Source organism: Gavia stellata, chromosome 1 (assembly GCF_030936135.1).
Source record: "Gavia stellata isolate bGavSte3 chromosome 1, bGavSte3.hap2, whole genome shotgun sequence".
Lineage (NCBI taxonomy): Eukaryota > Metazoa > Chordata > Aves > Gaviiformes > Gaviidae > Gavia > Gavia stellata.
In genome coordinates this window covers 129584569-129612283 of record NC_082594.1, presented here as the reverse complement: position 1 = coordinate 129612283, position 27715 = coordinate 129584569, and the positions used below count along the sequence as shown (strand labels likewise).

Here is a 27715-nt window from a genome sequence, read left to right as displayed (position 1 = left end):
CAGACTCCAACAATTGGAAGACTTTATTTATTCTTTTTAATGATCTCCAACTGGGGGTTCCACATTAGAATGTCCAAGACAAGTTAAAAACAGTTGCCACCCTCCGTCTCTCCTTTTTTCCCTCCCTAGTGCTCTCTGTTATTTGAGTTTATATTGTTCAGTACATGAGAGAAATGACACAGCTTTAAAATAACACCTTAAAAAAAAAGTAATGAGGAAGGAAGGATGACAACATGGGATTTTTAACTGCAAACCCTGTTGGAGCTGTGGTTTAGCAATCCTTTGCAGAGGTAGACACATAGCTAAGAGGGGCACAAACCAGCAGTTCAGGAATAGGACTGCAGGCCTGAAGTATCTCCAGGTAGCTTTAGCACGACGACACTAGGAGCATGAAGCCCACATGCAAAATGCCAGCTCTCCCACTGAATTCTCAGAAGTGAGCCATACAAGCATTAAACAGTAAATCAGAACATACAGAAAATGGCTATAGTCAGAGGGAAGCAGAGCATGACCCACTTTGGCCCACAGAGCCCACACAACAGCAATACTGTCCTCAAAAGTGGAAGATGTACGATCCTGTTCTCACAATCAGCCTCTGCCCTCACTCCACTTGCAGGCACAAGCCAGTATGAGGATGGGGCAAGTGCCATTCTCCAACAAGTGTGTGCATGCACAGAGAACACTAGGAAACACTATCCCTTGCTTGGCAAAGCAAGCAGGAAAAAAAAAAAAAATCGGTGTCAGAATTTTGAGAACAAGGCTGCTTGGATCCAAGTGCCATTCAGTGGAAACCTGTTCTCATTCTGAACCCGGCAAGCAAGTCACAGCCTCTTAAAGCAGGCCAGAGCAGACATCCAGCCACCCGCTCTTCTCTCTGCTCAATGCTACATTTATGGAAAGTAGACAAGATGCATAGTTAGAGGCCAGCAAGCTTCCTGAGCTTTAGGCTTTGAAATTCAAGTGCTTGCAAGCAGTTTGTCACATTAGGCACTGAGCTAGAGTGGGACGCACCAGGGTTTTTAAAAACCATGTATGCTGTTGTCTCCGGGTCAAGCAGCTCTGCTTCCCTGCTACAAAACTGAGAAGCCAGGGGCTAATTCATGCTGTCACTACCACACCCTAAGCAGAGGGAAGCCTGCCCAGAACCAGTTTTTGCCTTGAGAAAAACATCCACCTAAGACCATGTGGGGGCATCCTCTTATAATCCATCTTTATTTGTAAAAATCCACATATAAAATCTTCAGTTTCCTTTTACAAAAACAAAAAGGCACATAAAACTACTCAAACTCTCATCCCCATGGACTGATGGTCAGACACTTCCCCCCACCCCAACCTCCCCCTTGCTTTCTCCTCCAGTCCATGTTTCTTCACGTTTCCTTTAGTTTCAGCTCACTCCTGTCCAGGCACAGTTTTGCGCTTGCGAAGATGAAGTACGCACACAGGGGAGATGGTGGAGAGGCGGCATGGGCTGTGCGTGGAATGTTTTACAGGCACTTTTTAGTAGTAGGTCTCTTTTTCCACCCAACCTAAAGGAAAAAGAGGGAGAAAGCAGAGTTAGTCTTAAGGCAGACCAAGTATGAGGCTCATGAGAGCTCCTTTTAGACTCTGAAAACTTGCACTGTAGCACCCAAGCTAGTAAGTGACCCATCACAAGGGAAAAGTCTTGCTAAATTGTTGATGTGCTGCAGCTTTCAGGCCCTGTTCCAGCTTTCTAGAACTACCCAAGCATTAATCAGTCTTTTCCATCTACTTCAGTGCATTGGTACTTTCATACACTGCAGGAGAATGCAGGGAGAGGGACAGAGAAAGTCCTTAATTTGAACTAACTGCACTCTATTGACATTGAGGAAGGGAAAACACAGCAAAATACACCCCTGCGTAACGCTCAGCACCGGGGGTCCCTGAGCATTGTCAGAGCTTCTACAAAGCTCAGCAGCGTGAAGAGGTGGGGAAGGAAGCACACAGATTAGCAGCGTATTCTTACCACCAGGGTTGCGTCTGATGATGAGCTTTCTGACTTCATCATACAGGAATATGAGGAGGGAGTACGGGAAAGCACAGAACCACCAGGTTGGCCTGTTTGGGAGAGGAGACAGTGAGAACACAGGCAGCGGAGATGCTCTTTACCTAGCAGAGCTCTGACTTGATGGCACAGAAGAATGCAGGGAGGCTGGCCTGTCCCAGCTTGCCAGTGCATCAGCTCCCAGAAGGCTGTAGTTCAGCCGAGAATCCTCCAAGCCAAGAATTACCCCCAAGTTTTCTGCTGCAATAGGTTAATCCACTTTGGATATTAATTCCAACACAAGGTGTGTCACAGCACCTTTGTTCATCTCTGTACCAGCACTTCCCCACCTATTAATCTAGCAATATTTCCTCTAAGTACACATAACCTTTGTGCCCACAGGCTTGCTCATTGAACTGCATTGGTTTCCCTTATGATTTACACATGCTAACATCTAGCTGCTGGAGGCATTGGGCAGAGGCCAGCTTTCTTGTTAGGAAACCCTCACACTTCAGCACCAAACTCCAGACAACATTTCTGAATGGAATGCAAGATGTACCAGGATTATTATTTTGCCGTGAAAATCTCATGGCACTTAAGCCAGAGGACTGTTCAAAGTTTGAGACTAAACCCTGCCATGAAGTGTTGCAATGCTGTTGAGCAATGCTTAAGATGTTGGCACCCTCCCAACTGTTAGGAAAGTTAGTATACACCAACTGGTCACCTGCACCTACGTAGCATCTTTCAAAAGACTTTACTACTTCTGCTATTTCTGTGGAAGGTAGAGAAAGACACAAGACGTCATCACCAGTTCTTTAGTAAAGAAGAGTCATCTAGCCTACGTTTTAGGGCAATTGAACTGGCTTTCTTTGGAGGTGCAGTCTCCTACCCATAAAAATACCACACGCAAGCAAGTACAAGAGCAGCTGGACTACAGTACACCCAGAACCACCAAAGTTGTGTTGCTAATTTTTAGTGGGGCACTGAGCTGCAGGGTCCCCATAAACATTCCATAAGCAGTAAAGCAAAGCAAACCCCTGGTGTGCCACACTACACCAAAGGATCACTCACACCCTCTAGCCTGAGCTCTTCTGAGTTAAGACTAGGTTTCATGCTCCACAAGCTCACAACTACTTTTATCCATCTCCCCACCCAAGCACTATTGTTCTGTGGTACAGCCTGCTGCACAAAAAGCATAATGCAGCTTACTTGAGAGGGTACATCCTTAGAGCAACATCCATCCCAGGGCAGTAGGAGAGGAAGGCAGCCAGAGCAGTCTCCTCAAAGAGACCAAATATTAAGATCTTGTTCCTAGTAGAAACAGGAAAGCAGTCAGGGACAAAGTACTTTCACAGATGACATCCTAAAAACCACCTAGTTGCCACATGGTAGTGAATGGAAACAGACATTCTGGTCTAGCCCAGAAGTCCATCAGGCTGGGACTACCAGGCCATCCCAGCTGATGGCACCGTTGTCACGAAGGTCTTTATGTCTCTAGACAGAGATATTCCAGTTCACAACTAAGTCAACCAGCAATTGCTTTCATCACAAATTCAGAAGGAGGCTGGGGTTCATGCCACCAGATCTCTTGATACATCAGCTGCTCTGCTGCCGCACAAGGCTGGTTGCTGGAGTATATCACTGTCCTTGGAGGTGGGCTAGCTCCCACAGACAATGCCAGCAGAAGTCAGCACTTCGCTTTGTCTCAGCCTGACGACTGTATCAGGTACTACAAGAGAGCACCCAGTCCCTCTTTTATCCACTACCAAGGCACCAGACTGTTCAAGACTTATGCCAAGATGCCCAGACAGTGCTGGGATGAAGAACTAGAATGCCGTGTGCTGGCAAATACATGAGTCCAATTCTAAATCCTCCATGGACAGCCTGACTTACTTCATTCCCTGCTGGAAGACGGAGTTTCTTCGGGTCTTACAAATGATCAAGTCTGCCCACTGCACAACCACAATGCTGACAAAGAAGGCTGTATGGCAAGTGAACTCCACAATTTTCCTCTGTTCGTAGGTCTAGGAAGCAGACAAGGCAGAGAGCATTCATTCAGACATGCTGCCTTTGCTCTCTGGTCCGCACACCAAGTTCAGCAGGCATTAGTATTCTGGCTGGCAGCCTCTAAGCTGTGCCTCAAGACTCACCCATTGCTGCCCATAGCTGTCTTCCACATCGTTAACCCATCGGTCATCCCACTGAACTCTGATCCCTAGCAAGCCAGAAGGCCAGAACCCATTCTCTGCCATGATGACAAAATAGGTGAAGAAACCTCCAAGGGCCTGGATCATACCTAAACAGATAAAGGATGATAAAACTGATGAAGCTACTGTGCAGTACAATTATAACAGAAAGCAGTTTGCAGGAGACCCCCACAACCTGAAAAAATTACTCCTTGTGGGGCTCAGTCTCCCAAGCAGCAGCTACAGAAATAGTTCACACTAACATCAAACTCAGCTGCAACCCTTTTGCTGAGCAGCTTCTGCTCCCAGCTTTGTACAGTTACTTCTGTTCTGCCCTGTGCTGTGATGGCATGGTACTCAAGGATACAAGATAGAACTCCCTTTGTATTCTCATTAAGCCTTGCCCACCCTCAACCCTCGCAAAGTACAGTCAACAAGGTTCCCAAGGTCTGTTGCAATTAAGCATGAGCGCCCGTCCTGTGAACTGGGCACGTCTCTGTAGCTGCCTTTAATCAAGGCTCCTAATGCCGTGTGTTTAGGGATACACTGGAGAGAATCCTTTACTTCCAATTAAACTAACAATGGGATCTATGTTCTTGCTGAACAAGTCTGAACCAGAGGAGAGCTGGGTAGCAGCCAGTTCCTTTACAGCGCTATGCAATTAAACAAAATTACTGTGAAAGCAATTCAATGGATCAAGCTGCACAAGCCACTGCAATGTGCCATGGGGGCAGAATCATGGCAAGTTCTTAACAACCTGAGGTTCTGGTTTACACATCCTAAATTTCAACCCCACCAAAATAAGCAGAACAGTCACTGACTCAGGATGGTGTATAACCCCCGCTACCACCGAGTTCAAGTCAGTGCCGGAGAAAACAGACCAGCTTACCAATCTGCCCATAGGCCATGCTGATCAGCCGTTCATTCACCAGCTTGTCTGTTTTGGGATTTCTGGGCTGCCTCTTCATGATATCACTCTCTGCTTGCTCATATGCCAGGGAGATAGCTGGGACCTTTGGAGGTTGTAAGACTGCAGTTAGAACCGTTTCAATTTTTCACTTCGTATAGCCTTCCCTGCCCCATGTTTTCAGCCTGCAAAACAGCACTGCCCAAAAGCCCTAACTGTAGTATTTGGAAAGGACCTTACCCCGCTCCCCATCCCCAGTTTGTCCCTACACAGAAATGAGGATCCTCAGAGAGCCATGAGACAGCAAGCGTGGATTAAGGGAGCATCAAATGGTCACTTTAAATCAGAACACTAGAGAAAACCGTATTTAAGCATTTTCCATCCACCTGTCCTTTCTTTAGGGTACCTAAGAACACCCACATTTCTTCTTGAGACAAAAAAAGACATTCACCATGTCAGTGCCCAAGTCAATGCAGAGGATGGTGACTGTTCCCAGTGGAAGGGGTATGTTCGCAATGATGAAGATCAGGAACGGTGTGATTTCAGGAATGTTACTGGTCAAGGTGTAAGCAATAGACTTCTTCAGGTTATCAAAGATCAGACGCCCTGGGGCAAGGAAGACAGAAGAACATAACTCTCGCTTATCAGCAGAAGGCAGCTAAGTAGCTCATAGGCAGCTTCAGTGGTAACACTGAAAAGCAAAATGCTACTACAACAAATTGAAGAGTTCTTTTGTACGTAAGGGTGAGACTATGTGCTCCATGCACAACATCGCCTACACAGAGTAGTATTTTTGGTCACAACCATCAGGGTTCACTGCATAGAGCAGCAGGATACTAAGCCCTGGTTTCTGAAGATCATCAAGAGCCCCTGGAGGTACCCTCTGTTCTGCTCTTGTTTGAGAGCTATTGCTCCATCAGGGAGGAAAATGTGTCAGACTCAGCTGGCAAAGATGACTGTAGGGTCAGTGTTTGGCAAAAGGACAAAGTAGCTTTTGTTACTCAGCTGCTTCCTACTGTTACCCATCCCAAAGGGTCGTGCTCATCCCATGGAAAGGGAGAAGACTTTGAAGGGAGGAGGAAAGTGCTGCCCTCCTTGAAAACACTTGTCATGCAGACAAGCTCAAATAAAAGACCCCTCCAGATGCCTCTATTTCAGAGGGAATCAGTAAGTAACATTGCTGAAGCGTGCCACTTCACCACCACTGCGCACAAGTTAACTCACCTTCTTCAACCCCAGTGACAATGGAGGCAAAGTTATCATCCAGAAGAATCATGTCAGCTGCCTGCTTGGAGACATCTGAACCAGCAATACCCATAGCAACACCAATGTCAGCCTTCTTCAGGGCTGGGGAATCATTCACACCATCACCTGTGACTGCTACAATGGCACCCTAGTCACAAAGAGAGGAATAGAGAGACTGAAATCATCATATAAGATATTTTGGGCAGAAAAGCTTTCTCCTATCTTTCAGGAGATGAAGCGTAAAAAACTATTTCACTTTGCTGTAAAAAGACCTCAGTTTCTCCTTGTCCCCCCCTCAACCCTCTCCCCATTCTGATCAGGCTTATCAGAGGAGATGTTTGACAATATATATAAACATCTTGAATCCTTCTCTCCCAAGCACCTCCAGAGCATTTAGGAATTAAGAGTGTTAACAAACATCCTAGGATCAGATGAAAGCCTCAGTACAAACTGAAGATGTTTTCCTGCAAGACCCTTATATGAAATCCTTGGACTGCCTCTCTTTACCTGTCGCTGACAGCCTTCCACAATTATAAGCTTCTGCTGAGGAGATGTCCTGGCAAAGACAATTTCTGTATGATGCATTAGGATGTCATCCAGTTGCTCACTAGTCATGTCCTTCAAATCTGAGCCATGAACAACACAAGCTTTGGCATCCCTGCCATCAAGAGACAATACAATGTTTTACTTCACAAGTTAAACAAAGTTTCACATTAGTTATGTCAGCCCCATAAAGCTATGGCTCTTCAGTGCTCTAGGGAAAGACCAACTCCTGCTGTGACTAAATACTAATCCAGGCAGCCTCTGTTTGATGCAGTTTGATGCTCCAAGTTTAAAAAGGTAGATTGGGGAACACAAAGAAAAAGGCCACAAGACAGCACCAAGCAACAGACAAAATGTCCCATGAGCAGACTAGTTCTTTCTATGGCTTTTTAAAATGCATCAAGGCAAAGACTAGTTGTTTGCCCAGTTCTTGGCCTCTCTGCAAGAGAGGAACTTCTGGCTCAGGCAGTTAGCTTCCAACATTGCAAGGGATGCTGTGGTCTTCTGCAGGCAATCATTTTTGCAACAGACTGATGATCTACATGTAGCTCTTAGAGAGTTCAAGCTATGCCAGTTCAAACTATTTTACACTCTTCAGCAACAAAAGCATGCAGTGTTATATTTAGACTGGTTTGGTACCCTGCATGCTACACCAAAATACCACCTCTCTAACCTAGCATACCATCCCTTATAGGTCTAGGAGACTATCCATGCAGCTCATGACATCACCCAGTTTAGACAGGGAAATTCCTTCCCCACCCTTACAGCCAGCTGCTGACCTGCTCAGTCACACAGCCCAGTGATCCCCAGCCTGCACTGCCAGGTTGTGAAGTTACCCTCAAAAAAAACCCCCCAAAAAAGGGGAGAAGAATTCAGCACAATACTTGTCTTCCCCAAGCAATTCATTCCACAGGGTGTCTCTATTCACAGTTCATAAGCTACATGGCTATCCTCCAGCCCAAACACAGGCTGGGTCAAGCTAAGCAACGCAGACAGCCCAGCCATTCTGCAAGCAGCCGGCTTATGCCAAAGCACATTTTCTGAGGATGCCTCAGTTCTGCCCTAGGCTATGAAGGCAAACATTAACCCCTAAGAGGAAGGAATTCCATTTTCACATGTATTCTGCTTGTAGCTACTGACTAGTGTCAATTTCTCTACCCAGTCCAAGTCCTGCCCCCTTTGCCCACCTGCAATCAGACCCAGAAGAGAGTTTGAAAGCAAGAGGGGCAGAACTGGCCTTTGAGTGATCAAGTTTAGAGAAAAGAGCTGAAACGCCACCTATAAACAGTATAAAACAGTTAAACAGAGTTTACTTTTGGTAGCCCATTCAGTCTAGATTGTGACTAACAAACTAGATGTTTTCTTTTTACCAGAGTTTTCCCATGAACCTTTAAGTTATCTTACTAAAGCTTGACTAAGTGTATGTTTGGGGGCAAAACTAGTCCTAGCCTCTATTTAAAGATCTGGAATCACAGGAGTACATGGTCTCAGGCTCTGCAGCAGCATTCCTCAAAACAGTCCCCAAAGAGCCACCTCCCTCTCCTGCATGCCACTTTAGGTATACTTTTTCCTGTCCCCTACATTGCCCAGTACATGGTGTTGTGCAGAGACACGAACCAGGCGGGGTGAATGCTCAGCTCCGGGAGAAAAAAGTTACCCCCCAAAAGACTTCATCCAGCCAGCTGTTTCTTTCCCCCCAACTTGGGGACAGACCATCAGGATAGGCAGCTACGGGGCACAAAAAGGACAGAAGAAACCACCCGAGGTCTACATATAGGGCTTACTCCTAACTAGTTCCCATGCACAAGAGACATGCAAATTCAAGACAGCCTGTGCATTCCTCACATAACTCATGATACATTTTGAAGAGCCACAACATGCTGAGCTAAGCAGATGCCAAGCTTTTCATGTCTAGGGAGAGATGCTGAGAGATTATCCAAGGCAAGGAGAGAGGCAAACACTTAATTCTTTGAACAGCTCTGGCTTTCCCCCACCAGTCAGTACCTAGGGTTGACCTGGCTGACAGGAATGTTGAGTCGAGCAGCAATATCTTCTACTGTTTCATTGCCCTCAGAGATGATGCCGACACCCTTGGCAATGGCTTTGGCTGTGATCGGATGGTCTCCAGTAACCATGATAACCTGAAAAGCAAACAGACTGTCGTGAAAGCCTTGCCTGTACTACAAGGGGCAAGGTCCCTTGAGACTGAAAAGGCCACGTGGCTTTTGTTCTACTAGCGAGCCCTGGCACAGAGCAAGCCTGAGGTACAGGCAGTAACCCGTCACCAGTATGCAAGGGATTGAGGTGGATGGAAGACAAAGAAAACTTAATTCTAAGTCAGATCCAGTTCTGTTTCCAGCCTGTGCTTCACTTTCTCATCTCAGTCAGTACTGTGGGACATGTAGAACGCACCTGAGCCAAATCCCATGCTCTGGGACACCATGACATCAGCATCTGCCAGTGCCCTTCGCAGTTTGGATTCTAACTCATTTTTCAGTCCATTAACATACAATCATTTGTATTTAACTCAGAAATGAAGCCTGAAGTAGTACTAGTTAAACCCTGACCAATACTTCTCTTCACCTGCTCACATTACAGCAAACACACAGAGTAAGGGAAGCCCTTTATATCCACAGGTATAGAGCAAGGCTATTTTCAACCCAGGAATAAACTACCTTGATCCCAGCACTTCTGCATTTGCCAACAGCATCTGGCACAGCAGCACGAGGAGGGTCAATCATAGACATCAGTCCTACAAAGCAGAGTTTGTCTACAGGGAAGTTCACGTCGTCTGTATCAAACTGGAAGCCTTCAGGGAACTGATCATCAGGCAGAGCCAAGTGACAGAATCCTGTAACACATCAAACCCATGTTCACCCTGTTCCTACATATCAGGAGGCAGAGAGCGCGAACGCTTATTGCTTCTGCAAACAGCTATGCAAGAATAACAGGGCAGCATCAGAGGTTTAGCCAGGGCTATTGAGGCAGGAGTCATGCTCATATTCCGATAACTAACAGCTGTTGCTAGGTGCCCAGACACGGCGTGGTTCACACGCAGTGGAGCAAATTAATACCATGTGGCCCCAGGGAGACTGAAGGTCCCAAATGCTTTGCTTCAATTTGATCTAGGCAACCCAGCTGCTGGGCAAGACAAGACCCTGCAGGCTGCCTTTTAGATTAAAGGCTAAAGGCAGGACTATTCCTATATGAATTGCTGAAGTGACCTTGACTCAACACTAAGGTTACACTGCAGGAACAGGGTACAACCCTCCACTTAATCTGTGGGGACCCTGCACAGGAGCATGAGGGACAAATCTTTTCCAATTTATTAAGGTTGATTCTCCTTACCCAACACTCTTTCCCCGAGGCCTCCCAGCTCAAGGTAGGCATTCTGAAAAGCATCTTTCATTTCCTCATCCAGTGGTTGCTCTTTGCCATGAATAAGAATGGTGCTGCAGCGATCCAAGATCCTCTCTGGAGCTCCCTTCATCACCAGCAAGTAACGGGATTCTGATGGATTTGCATTTTTGTGGATAGACAGCTAGGATGGAAGAAATGAAACTGTTTTATAGACGCATACTGTGAAGGTCATGAGTAATCACCATCACTCGGTGTTTTGTGACTACAGTAGCTCAGGACAGTTTGTGATATTCTGCGCTAGTTTGCATTTACCCACGCTTTAAAGAGGTTCACAAACTAAGGAATTACTATGTATTCTTTAACATTAACATATAACCACAGATGTTGCAAAGGCCTTTTTTGTATCCAATTTCCACCCCTTAAGGTAATTTCGCAGCAGTTCATTCCTATTCCCAGATTTGACTTCTTCCATTCTCCATGTACTACTGCTGCACAGGTAGGAAGCATGTCTGGTCCTTTCTCAGCAGCTGACACCTTAGTGTCAAGGTGGCTCCAGAAGCTCTTACACATTGTAATAAGTATGGTCCGTTGACTTAAATTTATAGTCTTGAGCAGTCTACAAGCAAGTACTGGCTAGAGAAGATTTTGGTGCCAAAACAAGTTTTAAGGCACACTGCATGCAAATTTACGCAAGTGCTTCAAACAGCAGCTCTCCCTCAAGAGGACACATGCTTACCTGGTACTTGTTGGTAGAGTTAAATGGTATTTCAACCACTTTGGGATACCTTTCTCTCATCTCCTTGACAGAACCACAGCACAATTCAATGCATTTGAGAAGCGCAGACTCAGAGGCGTCTCCTGCCACTGCTCTCTGAGGAAAGAGGTAACTATCAAAGCATACATCCCAATGGACTTGCCACAGAAGATCAGATATTTAAAAAAGGTGTAGTCATCTCAGCCCAGTCCCATACATAACTCGATATGAGAGAAAAGAATAAATATTTCTATTATCTAGTGCGACAAATACTGCATTTCAGAATGCCAGGCCTCCCAGCCTGAAAGAGCAGCAGTCTTCTGGTACTAAAATTGAGAAGGCCTTTTAAAGGGCAGAGAAAGTCAGATAACCAGGTGCAGTCCAAGAAAGAGAGGCTGGAGGGTAAACTTTGAGAAGAACTGCTGGAAGCTGCTTGCCATCAAGAACAGCAAACACGAGATGAAGACTGATGACATGCACACAGAAACACTTGCATGTGCTCTCCCACCCCAATATAAGATCAGCTTATCAAGCCTCTGGCAGAAAAGACTATCTGTCTATGCCTTCTCCCCCATAAGGTTAGCACTGGTAGAGATTGTAGATGGGGGTTCTCAGCCCTGGAGATCTGTGTGTCTAATGTCCTGCTTGAGTTTCCTTTGCTGCAATTTAAACCAAGTATTTCTTCCCCTTCTGGTCTCTTTGTCCATGAGAATATTATTTTTTTTTTCATTTTTATACTGCTTTTTGGTGTCTAAAGACTTTTCAAAACTTCCCCCTCCCAAGTCTTCCTTAGATAGGAAGAACTCCAGCTTTTTATCTTAGGTCTAAAAAACATGACCTGAAGTTATAGTCAGAGGAGTGCTACGGAAAAATAGTTTGTTCCATCATTTCTATTACCACAGCATCAGAACACCCTTGGGAAGAAGTTTACTAAGCAACATGATTAATATCTCACAGATTATAAGCACTGTACAGTTAATTTCAGCCCTGGCTGGATCACAGTTCAGAAGCAGGAATCTGAGTTGATGTTACGTCGGCATTTGCAGTGCTGAACCAGCAAAAGCTTAAAAAGTCAAGACTTAGCCAGTCTGTTCTTGCTGGCAAAGACAAACAGTCTCCCACGACTGCTGCTCCCCCAGCTCTGGTGTCTACTTCTCCCAGCTCCCAGAATCAGATTTTTGTAGCTTTTAAAGTGTACAAATGCCAGAGATAATGATTCTTACAACAGCCAGACATTAGGAAATGCCTAAAAAAGCTTTCTGGTCTTTCCTAGCCCTGTCTGAAGTATCTGACCTCCCAAACAGACTGTAGATGCTACTGAATAGCAGGAGTCTGCTGTGGGAAAACATGCCTTCCCAGTTCCATCTCCTCTGCCTGCAGCACATCTCTTCTAAGAGTGCTAGACTGCAGAAAAGATAGCACATACCTCTAACTTTGCATGTTGCTATGACCCACAGGACATAATCTCACTACCATTACGGGAGGGCGGTGGTGGGGAACAGGACAAACGTTTCTTTTAGGAACTTACCTTAAGAATTGGTACATTTTCCTGGTTGGCCTGAAACACAGCACGGTTGCAGAGACCTGCAACTCGGGACAAAGCAGTCCAAGTAGCTGAGCTCTTGTCAAAGGAAGCACCTGAAAGCAGAGGAAGAATGTCAAAAAGCACCCCCCCAAAAAAAATAAAAAAAGAAAATCACATAAGCCCAAAATCCCACAGGCTTAGCAGCAAGAAGCCTTTACCTCAGAAACAGGAAACAGTCAGAGCCTGTTAGCACACTACATCTCTTTCAATCCTCCTCCCTTCCCAGGTACTTGAGGAGCAGCTGATTATTTTAAGACCCAAGGGTGAAATAGCAACCGTGCAAGAGAACACCTCTGCTTTCAAGATTTCAGTAATGGCTGCATCCAGCAACAGCAGAGGCCATGCTGACAAGGATGGCCAAGGAATTCTGGACAGATAGTATTCTTTCGGAGGGGCTTGAGTAAGGGATGCTGGGTTCCACCTCCAGGTTGTCTCACTTTATCCATCACCCAGGAACTGGATGAAATAACTCCCAAAGGAACAATGCTTACATAAAGAAAGACACTGTTTCTCCCATGCTGGCTCTTAAGTTGGCTTCAAGGGAGATTAATTGAACAGACAGTTAACTGATAAGCTAATGTACTTTCCATGAAGTGAAATCTTCTAGGTTTATTTCTACTGCAGTTAAGTCAACTGTTGCCAGGCCAAAACCAAGTGCTTCCAAATAAAACTTTATTTATAGCTTGTTACTTTGCGCTAGTGTTAAAGACCAAGAACAGTAAAGCATCTTTTTTTAAGTGGTTCAGACAACCACAATGTTTTGGAGTGGCTAGGGGCAGGAGGCAGGGTGCAGCAGCACCACTGGTAAGAGTCTATGCTAATAATGCGTTGCAAGCACAACATTTCACAAGGTAGGTGACAGCTAGGAAACTGCTGAATTTGGTTGCACTGAAGAGTTCTAGAGAGATGAGTACCTCTCTCAACTGCACAGCACACCAAGATTTCAGATTCTTATCAGTATCTAGAAGAAACTTCCTGCTGAAGTTTTAGTCACTTCACTCATTGCTACCACTCTGCAAACATAACCAGGATGTTCTGGGAAAACCCCTGTTCAAGTGCAACCATCTAGTTCAACATGGGAAATTTCCATCTATGCCCAGTCTCAAGTAATTTATTATCAGTGTCAATGCCTCTGCTGTCCACACTTTCAGACTTAAGATGGGGCAATTTCATCAGATACATTTTGGCAAAAATAATCAGGTACTCTGAAGTACAGAACAGCAAATATTTCTATGTACAGGACAAACATGAGGGGCTGAACATTCAAGAGGCTCAAATTCCAATGGAGTAATTCTGAGCAAAAGCAGCCTATGTGGAGTTTAGGGATTAAACAGAACTGTGGTACAGCACAAAGCTTCCTATGTGTCACCGCAAGTCCTTTAATGCTTGTTGTAGATCATATGTTAGAAGTCCTTGCACTGTGAACTTCACTTGGACTGCAGAACTAGAAACACAGGTTCATAGAAGTACAGGTGTACAGGAAGCCCCAGAAAAAAGCCATTTTTTAATGAGATACCTCAAGCACAACAAGATGGTCTTACCACTCTGGTTCTCTGTAGTATCAGCCTCATGAATCTGATTGTCAAACCACATGTGTGCAACCGTCATACGATTCTGTGTCAAAGTGCCTGTTTTGTCAGAACAGATAGTGGATGTGGAGCCCAGAGTTTCCACAGCTTCCAGGTTCTTCACCAAGCAGTTCTTACGAGCCATACGCTTGGCTGTTAGTGTCAGACATACCTAGAGACAAGGAAGATGACAGGTTAGACGCGCTTGTGCACTAATACACTGCTACCCAACTCACTGTGGGTATGGAACGACAACCAGCTTACGTGCCCTGCAGCGATTCCCTAACTCCATGCTCACCCTGCCAGTGCAAAATAAACAGTAACATTTAGGCCCAGCTGCTAGGTTTAAATGACACATTTTCCTCATCACAAAACCTCCAGAAAAGGACTCGCAAGGCTTCAGTCTCCTGCTTCTCAGTGCATTAGTCCGGGCTATGTTATTTCCTTCCTAGCATTTTAGTTAAAGTTGCAGTTCCCTAAACATAGGAACTCTCAAGATAGGTGGAGGCAGGCCACATATGAAAAGGCCTAAAATAGCTCTGGTGATAGGGCTGCAACTTACTGGTGTAGGAAATGAGCAGCCCCAGCTACCCTTTCTCATCAGAGGCCCTTATCTGCTTCCAGCTCCCAACTGTTCATTCCCTGGCTCAGTTGCTGCTCTGCTTCCTAAGGCTGTGTGAATGCCTCTAGCCCTGTCCACCACCATCCTCTACACAGCTGAGTATACCTAGATACTCCCCACCACCTCTTCAGAAAACCAAACTTAGAAGAATCTCTGCCAGGTCCCAGACCAAAAGCTGCGACCAGAGTGAAGCTTGCTGGATGCTCTGCCAGCCCTTCAGGGTTGGAAGGGCTGGTGTGCATGTAGGTGCAGAAACCCTGAACAGCTGTAACAGGAAGACTTCTTCTTGCCACACAAAGGCAAGACAAGTCCAGAACTCCTAGTCTTGCTCACTTCAATTCTACGATGCCAAGCCTCTGTGCAGGTCTAGCTTAGGGACCCATCTTCATTAGATAAACAGCTGCAGAACTTGACATGGATTCAGGCAACTAATCTGATTACACTGAATTTATAAAATCTAGCCCTACACACTCACCACACAGGGTACCTTCTATTACTTTAATGTTTACTTCTGAACACACACTGAGCACGAGGCACTCCACTTCCTTAAGAACCATATACGTAACTCATTCAATCTTTTTTCCAACTTCACTCACCGTGACAGTTGCAAGCAGCCCCTCAGGGACATTGGCAACAATGATCCCGATGAGGAAGATTACAGCCTCCAGCCACGTGTACTCAAGGATGAGCGAAAGGATGAAGAAGCTGACACCCAGGAACACAGCCACTCCAGTGATGAGGTGGATAAAGTGCTCGATCTCCATGGCAATTGGAGTTTTCCCCCCTTCCAGTCCAGAAGCCAGACTGGCAATACGGCCCATCACAGTGCGATCCCCAGTGCTAATGACAATACCACGGGCAGTGCCTAGAAGAGAAACAGGTTTTAGAAAACAAAAACCCTTCCCAAAACACACTAAACTGAGTTTGTTCAGCCCGTCCTAGGGTTTGGCAAGCTTTGCCCAAGATAATGCAGGTAAGCATTCCAATGGCCAAAGTGTCCCACTGCAGCTTTTTTTACTTGCTAGCAGCATGAGAAATAAATGGAGATGTGCACTGCACAGGATTCCCATGTGACTGTCCAAGCTGTATGGTATGCCCTCTCCCTCCTACCCCAGGGAATCAAGTGCCAATTGCATAGGGAATTAGAGGAAGTCATCTTCAAGAAGTAGACAGGGTCCTCTTCCCTCCTTTAAGTGGAGGCCCATTTTCTTTTCCCAAGGTTCTTGAGAAAGATCAAGAATATCCCCCAGTACTGCATGGTTGGTTTTGTTTGGTTTTTTTTTTGTTGTTGTTTCAGGGTTTTTTGTTGTTTTGGGTTTTTTTTAGGGGGGGAGCAGGGAGAAGAAAGAGCAGGGGGCAGTTTGCTGCTCAGTATCTGTCAGGATCGGACACAATAGGAGTCAGTCAGAATTCTCCACCACCACTGAACAGCTACAAACCCTGCGGGTATGGAAAAAGATGCTCTGGGCTTCAGTACAAAGAGTACCTATCACCATACTCCGAGCTGCAACAGCAAGTTCGGCCAGAGATGTTTGAAATTCCTGCTTTCTGCAGCAGCTGTATTGTTTCTTACAGCTCTGCCTAACCATCTTGGTTCACATTATGTTGTCTGCACTTTAAGACTGCTGTAATAAGGCAGTCACGCTTGAAGACACACCACATAGCTGCTCCTCTAGGAGGAGCAAGAAAGAAAAAAATAGTGCTGTGGAGTCACCTTTGCCCATTGTACAGTATTGCAGGTGGAATGGGCAAAGCCTTTGCTGGGAACTTCCAGCCTGTTCTTGCATGCTAGGGGTAGGTTACCAACTCAGACACTAAACTCACACAGCATTTGCATTGCTTACCTACGCAGTTCAATCTCTAGCATTTTTAATACTTTAGGGAAGTAGGAGAGTCACATACCTTCCACACAGTTGGTGGAAAAGAAGGCAATGTTCCTGGTCTCCAGCGGGTTCTCATTGGAGAAGTCTGGAGACCTGGTCTGAGGCTCTGATTCACCAGTAAGTGAGGAGTTGTCCACCTACATGGAAGAGAATACTTTATCATACACAAGCAGGCAGATGCCTTCAGCAATGAAAGCAGATAAAACACTAGGCACTCCCCCCACCCTCCACCACCCCTTCACAGCATAGAAGACATTCTTTGAAACCAGACTAATTCATCACCCTTCACAATGAAGTTTTCAGACAGCCTGGCACTGCTGTACCTTGCAACCATGTGCAGATATGATCCGAAGGTCGGCTGGAATTCTGTCTCCTCCTTTCACCTCCACTAGATCTCCAACTACAACACCTTCAGCATTTATGCTCATCTTCTCACCATTTCTGACTACAAGAGCTTGCTGAAAAACAGCAAAGAAAGAACCTGTGTCAAAAGCAACTCTTAAGAAGCGGTTTAAGAGATCCGAGTATCTTAAAATAGTTGTGATATGGTTCTACAAGGTTTCTACTTGTACCAAGATGTTTATCTCTGATACATATGTTATTTAAGAAAAATAACTATTTTTGTTTTCTTGATATCAAAGTTCCTTGTTGCCAAGGTGACAGTAAGATGGTTAGGTATGATACAGACCCTGTCTGGAAGGAATCTGAGTTTTAGTGCTTATCACACCAGCTAATGAGTTCCCTAGACTATCAAGAAAATGTCCTATGAACATTAACAAGCTAGTGGAACTCACAGGGTGCCAGGAACTGCCCTGGACTATCAGCATAGTTACTGGGAGCATAAAGGGGAAGGAGTCTCATAGACCCCTCAACATTAAGTTAGTAATTCACACTAACAGCTTGGCTCAAGAGACATCTTGTCTGCTAAAGGCCAATACATAGCATTCACAGCCAGGCCTTTTGCAACTGAAGCCCATATCTGAAACAGTTAACCTTGAGCAAGCTACAGCTCAAGAAAATGAGGTATTCCATACCTGAGGCACCATGTTCTTGAAGGACTCCATGATCTTGGAACTTTTTGCTTCTTGGTAATAAGAGAAACAGCCAGTAATGATAACCACAGCTGCCAACACAACACCGAGGTACAGCTATAAGGAGCAGAGAAAGTGAGTCAGAGGATGATCTGCCTGAGAGGTTTCCAGTTTGTCCAGATAAATTGCTTGGTATTTAAGTGCCCCATTACAAAGCATGGAGGTACTTGCAGTCTCTGTACATTCTGTACACAAAGACCATCCACAAGCTAGTGCTGTTAACACAACATGAAGGAAGTCGGCTGTTCATTTCATTATGTGGAAGCACTCCAAGACACATTAAGCTCACCCACTGAATTTCCCGTACTTATGGGAAAAGCTTCTGGACTGAATGCTTAGAGGAAGTTAATTTGCTTTGAGCCAAACAGGCTGCTCAGCCTGCCTTTGAGGTAAACCAGACATTTTTACTTACATTATCATTGTTGGGCTCCTCCTCCATCACACTTTGTATGCCGTAAGCCAGAAAACATAGAATAGCACCAATCCACAACAGGAGCGAGAATCCTCCAAAGAGCTGCCGACAGAACTTGACCCATTCAGGAGTGGTGGGTGGGGGGGTGAGGGAATTTGGGCCATCACGAGCCAAAATCTCAGCTGCACGTGCGGAAGTCAAACCCTAGAAGAGATGTTCTTTTTATAGGCATCGTGACAAGACTGACTGGGGAAGGTGGCTCTGAATTTGTTCATGTTCTGCTCAAAAAGGCAGGCAGAGTCCTGCCACAGCAATAAGGAGATGCCAACAGGTAAGGGAGATCTCCACAGCTGCCAGGGCTCTGCCACACAAGTGCAGGATGTGAAATCTGAACGCTAAAAGAGCTACAGGACATTGGATGCTACTTGAGGAGCCTGCAGGCCATGGGGCTACAAACACAGAAGAAGGGCAGAACAAGAAGGCTACAGCAGCAGACTCTGAGCTCTGAAGAACAGCCCAGTGCAATCCATCCTATTAAATTATGGAACAAGTGAAAGCCAGGGGCCATAAAGTTGATGACACTTTGGATTGGCCTTCCAGGAAGTTCAGCTTTCAGAAGCCAAGGTCTTTGACAGAAATATGCAAATCTCTGTGCCGTTATAGAGTAAGAGCAGACTTGTTGCTATATGCAATCATGCAAAAAACACATTAAGCAAAGCAAACAAGACCAAAGGTGCAAAACCAGTGCAGTGCTTCTGTACTGGACTTTGAGGTTAGCTAGGACATTTGCATGCCTCTTACTATAAGAGGGTAAAATTTTAACTGCTACTAGCCATTATTAAGTCTCTGGGCATGGGCTAGCTCACTAGGCTACATGTGCAATACAACAAACATTTGCCTTTATTACAAGCTCCACAGGAAAAAAAAAATAAATCCAAGAATCAACTTGACCTTGGAACAATTCAGAGGCAGATAACAGTGACTTTGTTAGAAACAAAGTATTGCAGGCAGTCCGTACAGTGGGAGGATGAAGAAAAGTATTTGTGAGCTCAACAATTCTCCCAAAGCCTGGGAAACTTAACCAGAGGAGGGGAGATTAAACAAAAAAAAGAAAAAACCCAGACCACCCAGATCTCCCTTTGTGAAGTGCTCTGAGCCCAGACTGTTCCTTTTCAGATCATGGCAAGGAGGGAGGGAAAACAAAGCCTACCTACCCGACTCAAGTCTGTTCCGTATTTACGATGAAGTTCATCAAGGCTCAGCTTGTGGTCATCCTGAAAGACAAGAATTGGTTGGGGGGGGGGCGGGGGGAAGAGATCACAGTCCCTGCAGGCTGATCAGCAAGAGCTCAGCAATTCCAGCCCACACCCCAGGTTTCCCATCTATAAAAGTTCGGTGAGCTAGCAAGACTCTAGCTCATCTTCTCTGTGAAGAGCATCTCAATCTCATTCCGCAACTCAAAGCGGTCTCATCTTTAGCATTCTTATGACTACTTGGGTACGATGTAACAGCTTTTTAAACAAACTCTGACTACATCTCAGTGCAGTCTTTATGCTCCCAGCAGATTCTGTGAAGCCTCAGTGGGTGTTTTTTTTATTTGGGGGGGGGTGGGGTGGGGGGGGAGGGAGGAAGGGAAAGGAAAGGAGTTGGGAAGGAACGTAGGAATGTACAGAAGATTAACCCTGTAATTTCACACATTTTAAAGTACTGCTGCCAGCTTAAGCAGTGTTTCCTCCCCCAAAGAGGAGAAGTAGAAGATGCTTTAAGTTAGCGTTGCTACTGAACAAAATTTCATCTTGGAGCAACCTTTAGTATCCCGTCTCCCTAACAGACGGGGCCAAAAACAGGAGAGCGCAAACTCAAATCCAGAGCACGGGAACAAAACCTCTATCAACATCAGGGAGAGCAGATCTAAGCTGGATGATATGCATAGGCAGATGTATAGCATCATCCAACATTTGCAGATGGGGATGGGAGACACTCCCCACAGCCTCAAACATGATTAGCAGGAATAATACTGAGGTCAGTCTGAGCAGAGGCCGGCAGTAAATGGAGCTGTACAGACTCAACGCCTCAGCTGGAATGAAAACAGCAGTCTCACTCACATGACAGCACAATAAAGCCTGCAATGCTGCTATCCAGACAGCACTTGCCTGGGTGAGGAAATGCAGCTACACTGTACCACGGGTAACCTAGGCAAGCAGAGACTTGGGTTCTGTGTCAAGTGCCTTTTGAAGAGTGATGTTTTCAAGGCTACTGCACGATCATCTTGATGCTGAAACACTTGCAACATGTCTGGCTTGGAGACAGAGGTAACCAGAAGGGAGATCACAGCCTTCAGTCACACCATGCTGTCAGCATGCCACATTGTTTTAGTCACATGAAGCACAGGGCTTTGGGGGCTGCAAATATTCTTAAAGCTACTCTTTCCATGCCCTCCATTCTTACCATTGAGACTTCCTTTTTAAGTTCATCCATATCCCTCTCCTTCTTTCCCTTTTTCTTCTTTGTGCCATGCTCTGATGTAGCAGTAGGCTCATACTTGTCTCTTCCAGTCTGCAAGAGAAGACACAGCACCATAACAAACACCTTACAGTCTACTTCTACGGCAGTAAACAGAACTGTGCAGAAGAGACTGCCAGGCAGACAAAATGATTATGGTTTATTAAAGTTATACCACTTCAATAAGTAAAAAAAGAGCTAGTGAGCAGACAAGTCTGCTCAACAGCATCTCTAATACACAGATTACAGCCAGACACTGTGCAAGTCTAGCTAGGAGGAAAGCAGGCTACACGCTATTCAGTCAGTCTCGATGTGTGAGCTCAAGCTGAAAAGTGATGAAGAGCAGAAGAAACCAATTCCTGAGTGCATACGTATGTTCCCTTCAAGGCATTAACTCCTCCTCCCCCTTCTCGGTCTTCCACATCCTCTGGCAAGGAGCAGCCTATCAACTGAAGATAAATAAGAGGTGGTGTCTCTGACTGGTTGAATCTAGGGGATAAGCTCCAACACTTTCATTCTCAGTTTGGCACTCTAGCTGGCTGGTTACGCAACAGAAATCTGTGTTCAATTTATGGCAGTTTGACCAGCGAGAATGGTATACAAAGCAGTAGTATGCTTTTGCAGATTCAGTCTGTGCTCAGTCCTGCTTACACTTCACAGAGCAGATGATTTGCTTAAAGCCTCTTTATTCAGATGGATTTTCATTCACTTCCGTTATGGTTAATTCTACATGAAATCATGCCGAGATTTAGATTTTGTCATAATGGGGTAAACAAGCATCTAAGGACAAAGAAATCACGACGTAGCACATATAAACACCACTTGAAAGACAAAAAAGTACAGACGAGTTACAGGCAGAAATAATCCCAAACTGCAAGAAGTTTGGACATCCTGTACGGTACCAAAACCAGGCACCAGTACAGCCTCGCAGTGCAGTGCAGCTCCTCCACTAAGTACTCCATACGTTTCCAGACTCTTACAAGCCTCCAATAGCAGGTTTTCCCTCCGGTCTCTTCCGCATGGGACCTATTACATCCCTGCCAAGTTTTACGCGGTGACGTTTTCACCCAATAAGATCCCTGAGAAGTATTTTGAGATGAAACAGCAGTTAGTGGCACCAGAATCAAACCATTAACAAGATTAAGAAAAGGTTTCAAAGGCATCGCCTTGCTTGATTTTTGCATGAGCACCTCAAATCACAAACTGGATTCCTGAGAGCTATCTGGACGCAGAAACTATTGTTAGGATCCAAGAACTGTCCTGTTGACCAGCAAGCACAGGAAATTTTTATTATTTACTCCAAGAGAAGTAGAAACAAACCAAAAGTGAAACTACATCGAAAAAAGAAACAGACATCACCACTTTTCTAAAAGAACCCAGTCATATCGATTTTTACTGTTCTGAGAAAGCTCCGTGAACACCACCCTGCAGCCACAGTCATACATCTCACATGCACAGAAGCCCTGTCTTGCCCTGTTCAGTAAAGGCAGGCTTTGCATCCCCCACATCCTTGCATGCAGCTACAAAGCTGTGCAGTGGTAACAGTTTTTAACAAGTGGGGCGGAGCAGAGCTGTTTGCCTCCTCTCATCCAGGAAAAGGACACAGAACTACAGACTGTCAGCATTCCTGACATTCTGTTCCCTCCACCTAAACTCCCATTTCACTTCTTAAAACAGCAAAAGCCACAGAACTTAAACCAGCATGGTCCTCGCATTCCAGCATCACAAGAATTTGCCATGGGGCAATTCACAAAAAGTCACCATGAAGCATCTCTCTCTCCTTCAGTCGCCGAAGGAAACAACTTTGATTTCTGCTAGAGCTCCAGCAGACAAGTCCAAACACGGTCCTGCACAAAACACATGCTTCTTGATTACTGCTTGAGATGAGAAATGATTTCTAATGAAGATGAAGAAGCTGGTGCCTTGACTAGCAGTCCATCACCTTCAGCTTCACCCCTTCCTCCCAGAAACACTTGGCAAGCTCTTGCAAGTGATCTAAAAGCCTCCTTGTTCTTCTTTGAAACTTCCATGAGAAGAACAGTTACTCAGCTTACTGGGGGCAGTGGTGAACAGCCCAAGAATATAAGAGTGTTTGGCTCTTTCAGCTGCAGAGATGACCTACAAGTGGGCAAACACAAAAAGGCTCACTGCCCTTGTTCAAGCATGATTTGCTTAAAAAACTGAACAAAAACCCCAGCCATTAGGTGCAGTCAGGACAAAAAGTGGCTAGAGTTACTCATTTCTTTAAGCTGGCAAATATTTGGGTCTTAATTGAGCCCCTCTTACCAAGGAGCTCAGAGTTCCTCCGTTAAAGAAAAAAAGCACAGTATCTTCCCTTCTGTTGCATTAGTACTGCATCCTACCCATACAAAAAAGCTAAGTCAGTAGCATCAGTTTCAACTCTTGCTATAGGATCAAATCAAATTTTAGCAGAGCCTGAACTTCCTGCTCCATCATTCAAATGTGAACTTAACACATAGATCAGAGCCAAAGTCCTGCCCCAGTTCTCTGCCTTCAGGGCCACTGCCTCTCTGCTGTTCATCAAAGGCTTGTGTTGGCTGCGTTGCAAGGGGACAAGGGGTTCATCCTGCCCCTCAGCGCTGTAGTATTTCCCTGTTCTCCCCTCCTTTTCCCACCATACAATGAGAAGGCGGCCTGCGGTACACCAGATCCACATCTTACTGAGAATTAATCACATGGCCTGAACACAAAGGAAGGTCTGTCTCATCAGAAATGTCACCCCTGTTACTTGACTTAGCCTAGGAACTCTGACTCATCAAAACTGCCACAGAAAAAACACAGCTTTTTTTTCCTATGCAAGATTTTTTTTTTTTTTCCATTGGCTTAAGCACAACATTTGTACACACCAGTGTAAGAAGTTTTATACAGACCCCAGAAAATCCTGTTGTCTTTCAGATACAGCTTATGCTTTTCCGCTCTGGATTGATTGAACCATTCATGGCTGATGTTCTTAACACAAGCTATGATTGACCAGGAAACGGGAGGGGTGCAAATCAGCAGACAAGCTCAGAAGTACCCTATTCTAACATCACCTAATCCAAGAAGAAATGTCAAGTAAGAGCCAAAATAAATTACAGAGTCTCTGGAGGCCTGGTCTGTTCTAGTACTTATGTCATTACAATCAACTGTGCAGAGAAAACAGAAAAGTTACTGTCCTGCTGCCTCATGAGACAGTCTTCAGTAAATATATTAACCATATGAGTCATGATACGGACTATGCCTATTGGCCTGGAAATACCACTCCATGACCCTATGTAATCTTAGCAAGGGATGCGAATGCCTTCTCTGGATCCTCTTATTCCCTCCCAAAAGCTGTGTTCAATCTCCTACCTTTAATTAAAAGTCTGATCAACTGCATCAATTGAACAGAGTCTCAGCATCTAGAACAGTACAAAGCAGTTCTTACTCAATCAGCTAGTAATTGCTCATTGTGAGCAGACTGCTGCCTCCCAAATTATGGACAAGGGATGACACAGGATCTCAACCTCGCATCACATTTTCATCATCAAGGTAAAAACGGGACCATCCCCACACCTTAAGCTTTCTCTGGATATTAGGATAAATATCTGCTTCTCATGGAGCTGCTTGAAGACCCAAGCGCAGAGCTGGCTATCCAAATGCCACCACTGCATAGCTGAGCAACCCTTCCTTGTTTTTCAGTGCTGTGCCAACTAGAGAGTGTCATCTCCCACAGTTCTTTGCCTGGAATATTAGTGCATCTTTACCATCAATCCAGAAACGTCCAGTAGTTGTCAAGCACGTGAAGATGAGTGGACTGGACGCAGTTCTCCCATACAAGAGCTGGTGGCTTCAGCTACCCCTTGAAGAGGCCTGGGTGAAGCACGACCTTCTGCAGTTTTCAGCAGGTCAGGATCCTACTGGGTTGTGGAACTAACTGCAATCCGCAGGTACAGACCACTTGCCAGAGACCCTTCATCCTGTTCCACCGCTTTTGCAAAAGCATGCGTTGACTAGACCCAGGGTTTTCTTTGGCAAAAGTAGTATCTTCCAGCCATAGTAATAGAAAGTGGGAATGAAAAAGATGGGGAAGGGGGGGGGAGAGGACTACATTAAGATTTTTTTAATTGCACCAGATGATTGCTTTGATTTGCATATTTTCCCCTCAGTTGGTCCATTACACAATAAGCCCTCCTAGCTTCTGACAGGAAAAAAACCCTTAACTGGGGTTCAGGCATTAGCACTGACCTCCAGAAGCAACTCAAAGCCCGTACTAACGACTGTGTGCTACATGTGTGCGGCAAGAGAGATGGGAGTGAAGTATGCTGCTGACTGCAGACAGCTTCCAGGCAGCTCTGAACAGAAACAAAATCCCATCTACTTTCCTCCACTACGCACAACCCCTTGGATAATCTGCTTTTTGAGCTGAACAACATACCCAGGCAGCTCACGGCCCTCCCCTCGTCCCGTTACCATTTAAAGTAAAACAGATGCTCTGCTTGGCTTTTCCTCACAGCCGCAGAGACAAGGAACTTGTTCTCTCACACTTACACTCTTACTTTCTCTTCTATCCCATGGGAAAGAGGTTTCCTTTTCGGGCACCCTAACTCAGGGCAGGCACATGCTGTTCAGTGTTGCAACCACACGCCGCCTTTTTCAACAGCCTTGCTCTCTCATATCCCCATTTTTCAGGGGGTGCCCAATTACTGCATGTGTTCTCACCGCTAAACGAACAAATCTTGTCACTTGCTACCAGAAAGCCTGAGGCAGCCGTACACTGCTGCATTATCCCTTATGTTAGTGCTTCAGTTTCAGGCCAATTGCTTTATTATCCATGCAACATATGAAATCTGAAACAGAAGCAAGACAGCTAACAGCCTTCTATATTCGAAAGAAATTGCACCTCCCATTAGTCCAGCCAAGGCAGCCTAAGCCCCTAAAGTCTTTTGCACTGCAGTCATACATACACACGCAACTCTAAGGCTTCTTTGATGATTGAAAGCATCCAGAAGACTGCCACAACACCAAACCTCCCCTCAATGTTTTATCTCTTAGATGACCTCATATTGTGCATGCTGCCTGTTGCCCACCGGACTGAAAAAACATCACGCTGGGCTCCCAAGCATCAGAAGGGCTTCACTGAGAAAAAAACCCACAGAAAAAAGTTTCTCAAAAGCCACCGCACATACTCCTCAACCCCCTTTTCCGATTAACTGTCCGTTCAGCCATATTCTTGCAGCTCCCCTACTATTCATGCAGCTACGTCAACATTGCTGCGGTTGTATCGCACCGATGAGGACAATGCAAAGTCAAGTCAACGTTTGAACAGCGCTTGGGAAGCACAGAACACCTGGAGGCAGGGACAACGCTACCACCTCTGCGTCTCAAGGCCCCACGCTGTCACACTCTCCTTGAGAAGCAGAGAAATTTGGGAATTTTCCAGGAATGAGTCTAAAACAAGAGTAAATAAGTCTACACACCCCAACTATATAAGATACACAGGGAAGTAATTGAAGGGGAAAAAACCAAACACGCAAACAACAACAACATCCAGAAACTGGTCTTTTTCAACACAAAATAAGATCAGGGCAACCCAAGAGGTGTTTCCGCTCCACACATGGGCATTTGATCACAACATCCAACTTTAAAAAGTCTTCACTCCTGTTTTCAAGAGCCTTCACATACACTTTTCCTTAGTTAAAGGGTAAGATCTGAATTAAGGACTTCTCCTCCTCGTGGGCTCTAAGGTAGAACGCTGGTAGTAGGGCAGACACCGCTGCAGGGCCTTCCGAGAGCCTTTTATCACCCCGTTTAACGGGGTAGACATGATGAAGGCAGGGGCGATCCCCTCCCTCCCCCCACCATCTCCCATCACACCCTCACTGCCACCCATAGGCAAATTAGCCCTAATAAACCCTAATAATCCTGACAACTCCCCTTCGCCCCCGGGCCCTCGTGCCTCCAGAAGTCTAAAGTACTCTTCCGAGACAGGGGAGCCGCCGCGCTCCGCAGCTCTGCTCCAAAAGGCCATCAGATAACAGCAGCCCCAGGGGCTGCGGGCCCCACACGCCCGGCGGCGGGAGGCCCCTTTTCGAGGAGACTCGGCGCCAAGGGGAAGGCGGCGGCGGGGCTCGGGCCACCCCCCCCCCGCCCCGCCGGGGCGCAGGGCCCGCTCCCGCTCCGCGGCCATGTCTGCGGCCCGGCCCGCGGGGAGCGGCCGCTGGCGCCTCACCCCGGCGCGTGTCTCCCGCCTCCGCCCCCCAGCCCCTCACTTCCTCCGCCGGCGGCCGCCAGGGCACGTTGCTCGGGGGCAGGCGGCACCAGCGCCGCCCTCTAACGGCCGTTCCCGCCCGCCCCGGCCCCGCCGCCCTCACACACGACGTGGCCGCGCCAGCCCGGCGCAGACAAAGCGGAGCCTCGCCCGCCCCAGCCGGAGGGGAAGGGGGGACCGGCGGCGGTCCGGCTCCTTGAATACCCCACTCCCGGCCGCGCGCCCACGCCCCGGGCCGCGCCGCTCACCCCCTTGCCCATGGCGCCGGGCGACTGCGTGCGGGTCAGGCGGCCGGGGCGAGGAGCGGGGCTCAGCGGCGCCACGTGTCCCGGCCGGCGTCAGGTGCGGAACAATAGCAGCGCCCCCGCCGCCGCTCGCCTTCCTCCTCGGCTCCTCTCCTTCGCCTCGCCCCCCTCTGCGCCTGCCCCGGTCGCTCCTCTCCCTCGCCACAGCCGCCCGCAGCTCCGAGAGCCGCCGGCTTCCCGCCGCATAAAGAGCCCTTGCCCCACCGCCCCGCCCCGCCCCGCCCCGCCCCGCCCCTACCAGCCGGCGGGCAGGCGGGGACGGGACGGACGGGAGCGGGGAGGAGGGGGGGAGCTGTGGGCGGGAGCGGGGCCCGCGGGCCCGGCCCCGGGTGCACCTTGGGGCTCACCTCGGCTGCCCCAGCCGCGCCTCGCCGGGGTGGGGGGAGGCGGGTCGGGGCGCGGGGGCTCCTTCCGCGACGGGGGAGGCTCCGCCCGCCCGTCCCGGGGCGAGGCCGCCGGGGGGGGGGCCGCGCCAGAACGGGCCCCCGCGCGGCCGCCAT

At 46.8% G+C, this 27715-nt stretch overlaps 1 protein-coding gene across 2 annotated transcripts; it reads right to left on the bottom strand.

The window, feature by feature from the left end:
* Positions 1 to 27220, bottom strand: ATP1A1 (ATPase Na+/K+ transporting subunit alpha 1). Of its 2 annotated transcripts, XM_059826831.1 has the most exons (23): positions 27159 to 27220; positions 20607 to 20714; positions 19373 to 19432; positions 18159 to 18362; positions 17690 to 17803; positions 16979 to 17113; positions 16675 to 16792; positions 15369 to 15637; positions 14124 to 14322; positions 12526 to 12635; positions 10980 to 11114; positions 10232 to 10424; positions 9559 to 9734; positions 8888 to 9024; positions 6848 to 6998; positions 6320 to 6488; positions 5547 to 5701; positions 5078 to 5201; positions 4153 to 4298; positions 3896 to 4026; positions 3212 to 3313; positions 1985 to 2076; positions 1 to 1526 (listed from the first exon to the last, which is right to left on the bottom strand). In XM_059826831.1, exons 1-23 carry the CDS (start codon positions 27168 to 27170, stop codon positions 1498 to 1500), a joined length of 3069 nt encoding a protein of 1022 aa, XP_059682814.1. In that variant the 5' UTR covers positions 27171 to 27220; the 3' UTR covers positions 1 to 1497. The 2 variants fall into 2 exon arrangements, with proteins under 2 accessions (XP_059682814.1, XP_059682807.1); XM_059826824.1 differs by lacking the exon at positions 27159 to 27220 and having other exon boundaries at positions 20607 to 22024.
* Positions 27221 to 27715: the final 495 nt, after the last annotated feature.

Excerpts from the sequence above, each read along its gene's own strand:
- ATP1A1 (XM_059826824.1), bottom strand. The coding sequence starts at position 20,738 with ATGGTGCTGTGTCTTCTCTTGCAGACTGGAAGAGACAAGTATGAGCCT. Across the intron at positions 9,025-9,558 it reads GCAGAAGTGCTGGGATCAAG|GTTATCATGGTTACTGGAGA; the intron begins GTAGTTTATTCC and ends TTTGCTTTTCAG. Across the intron at positions 3,314-3,895 it reads GTCTTCCAGCAGGGAATGAA|GAACAAGATCTTAATATTTG; the intron begins GTAAGTCAGGCT and ends TGTTTCTACTAG.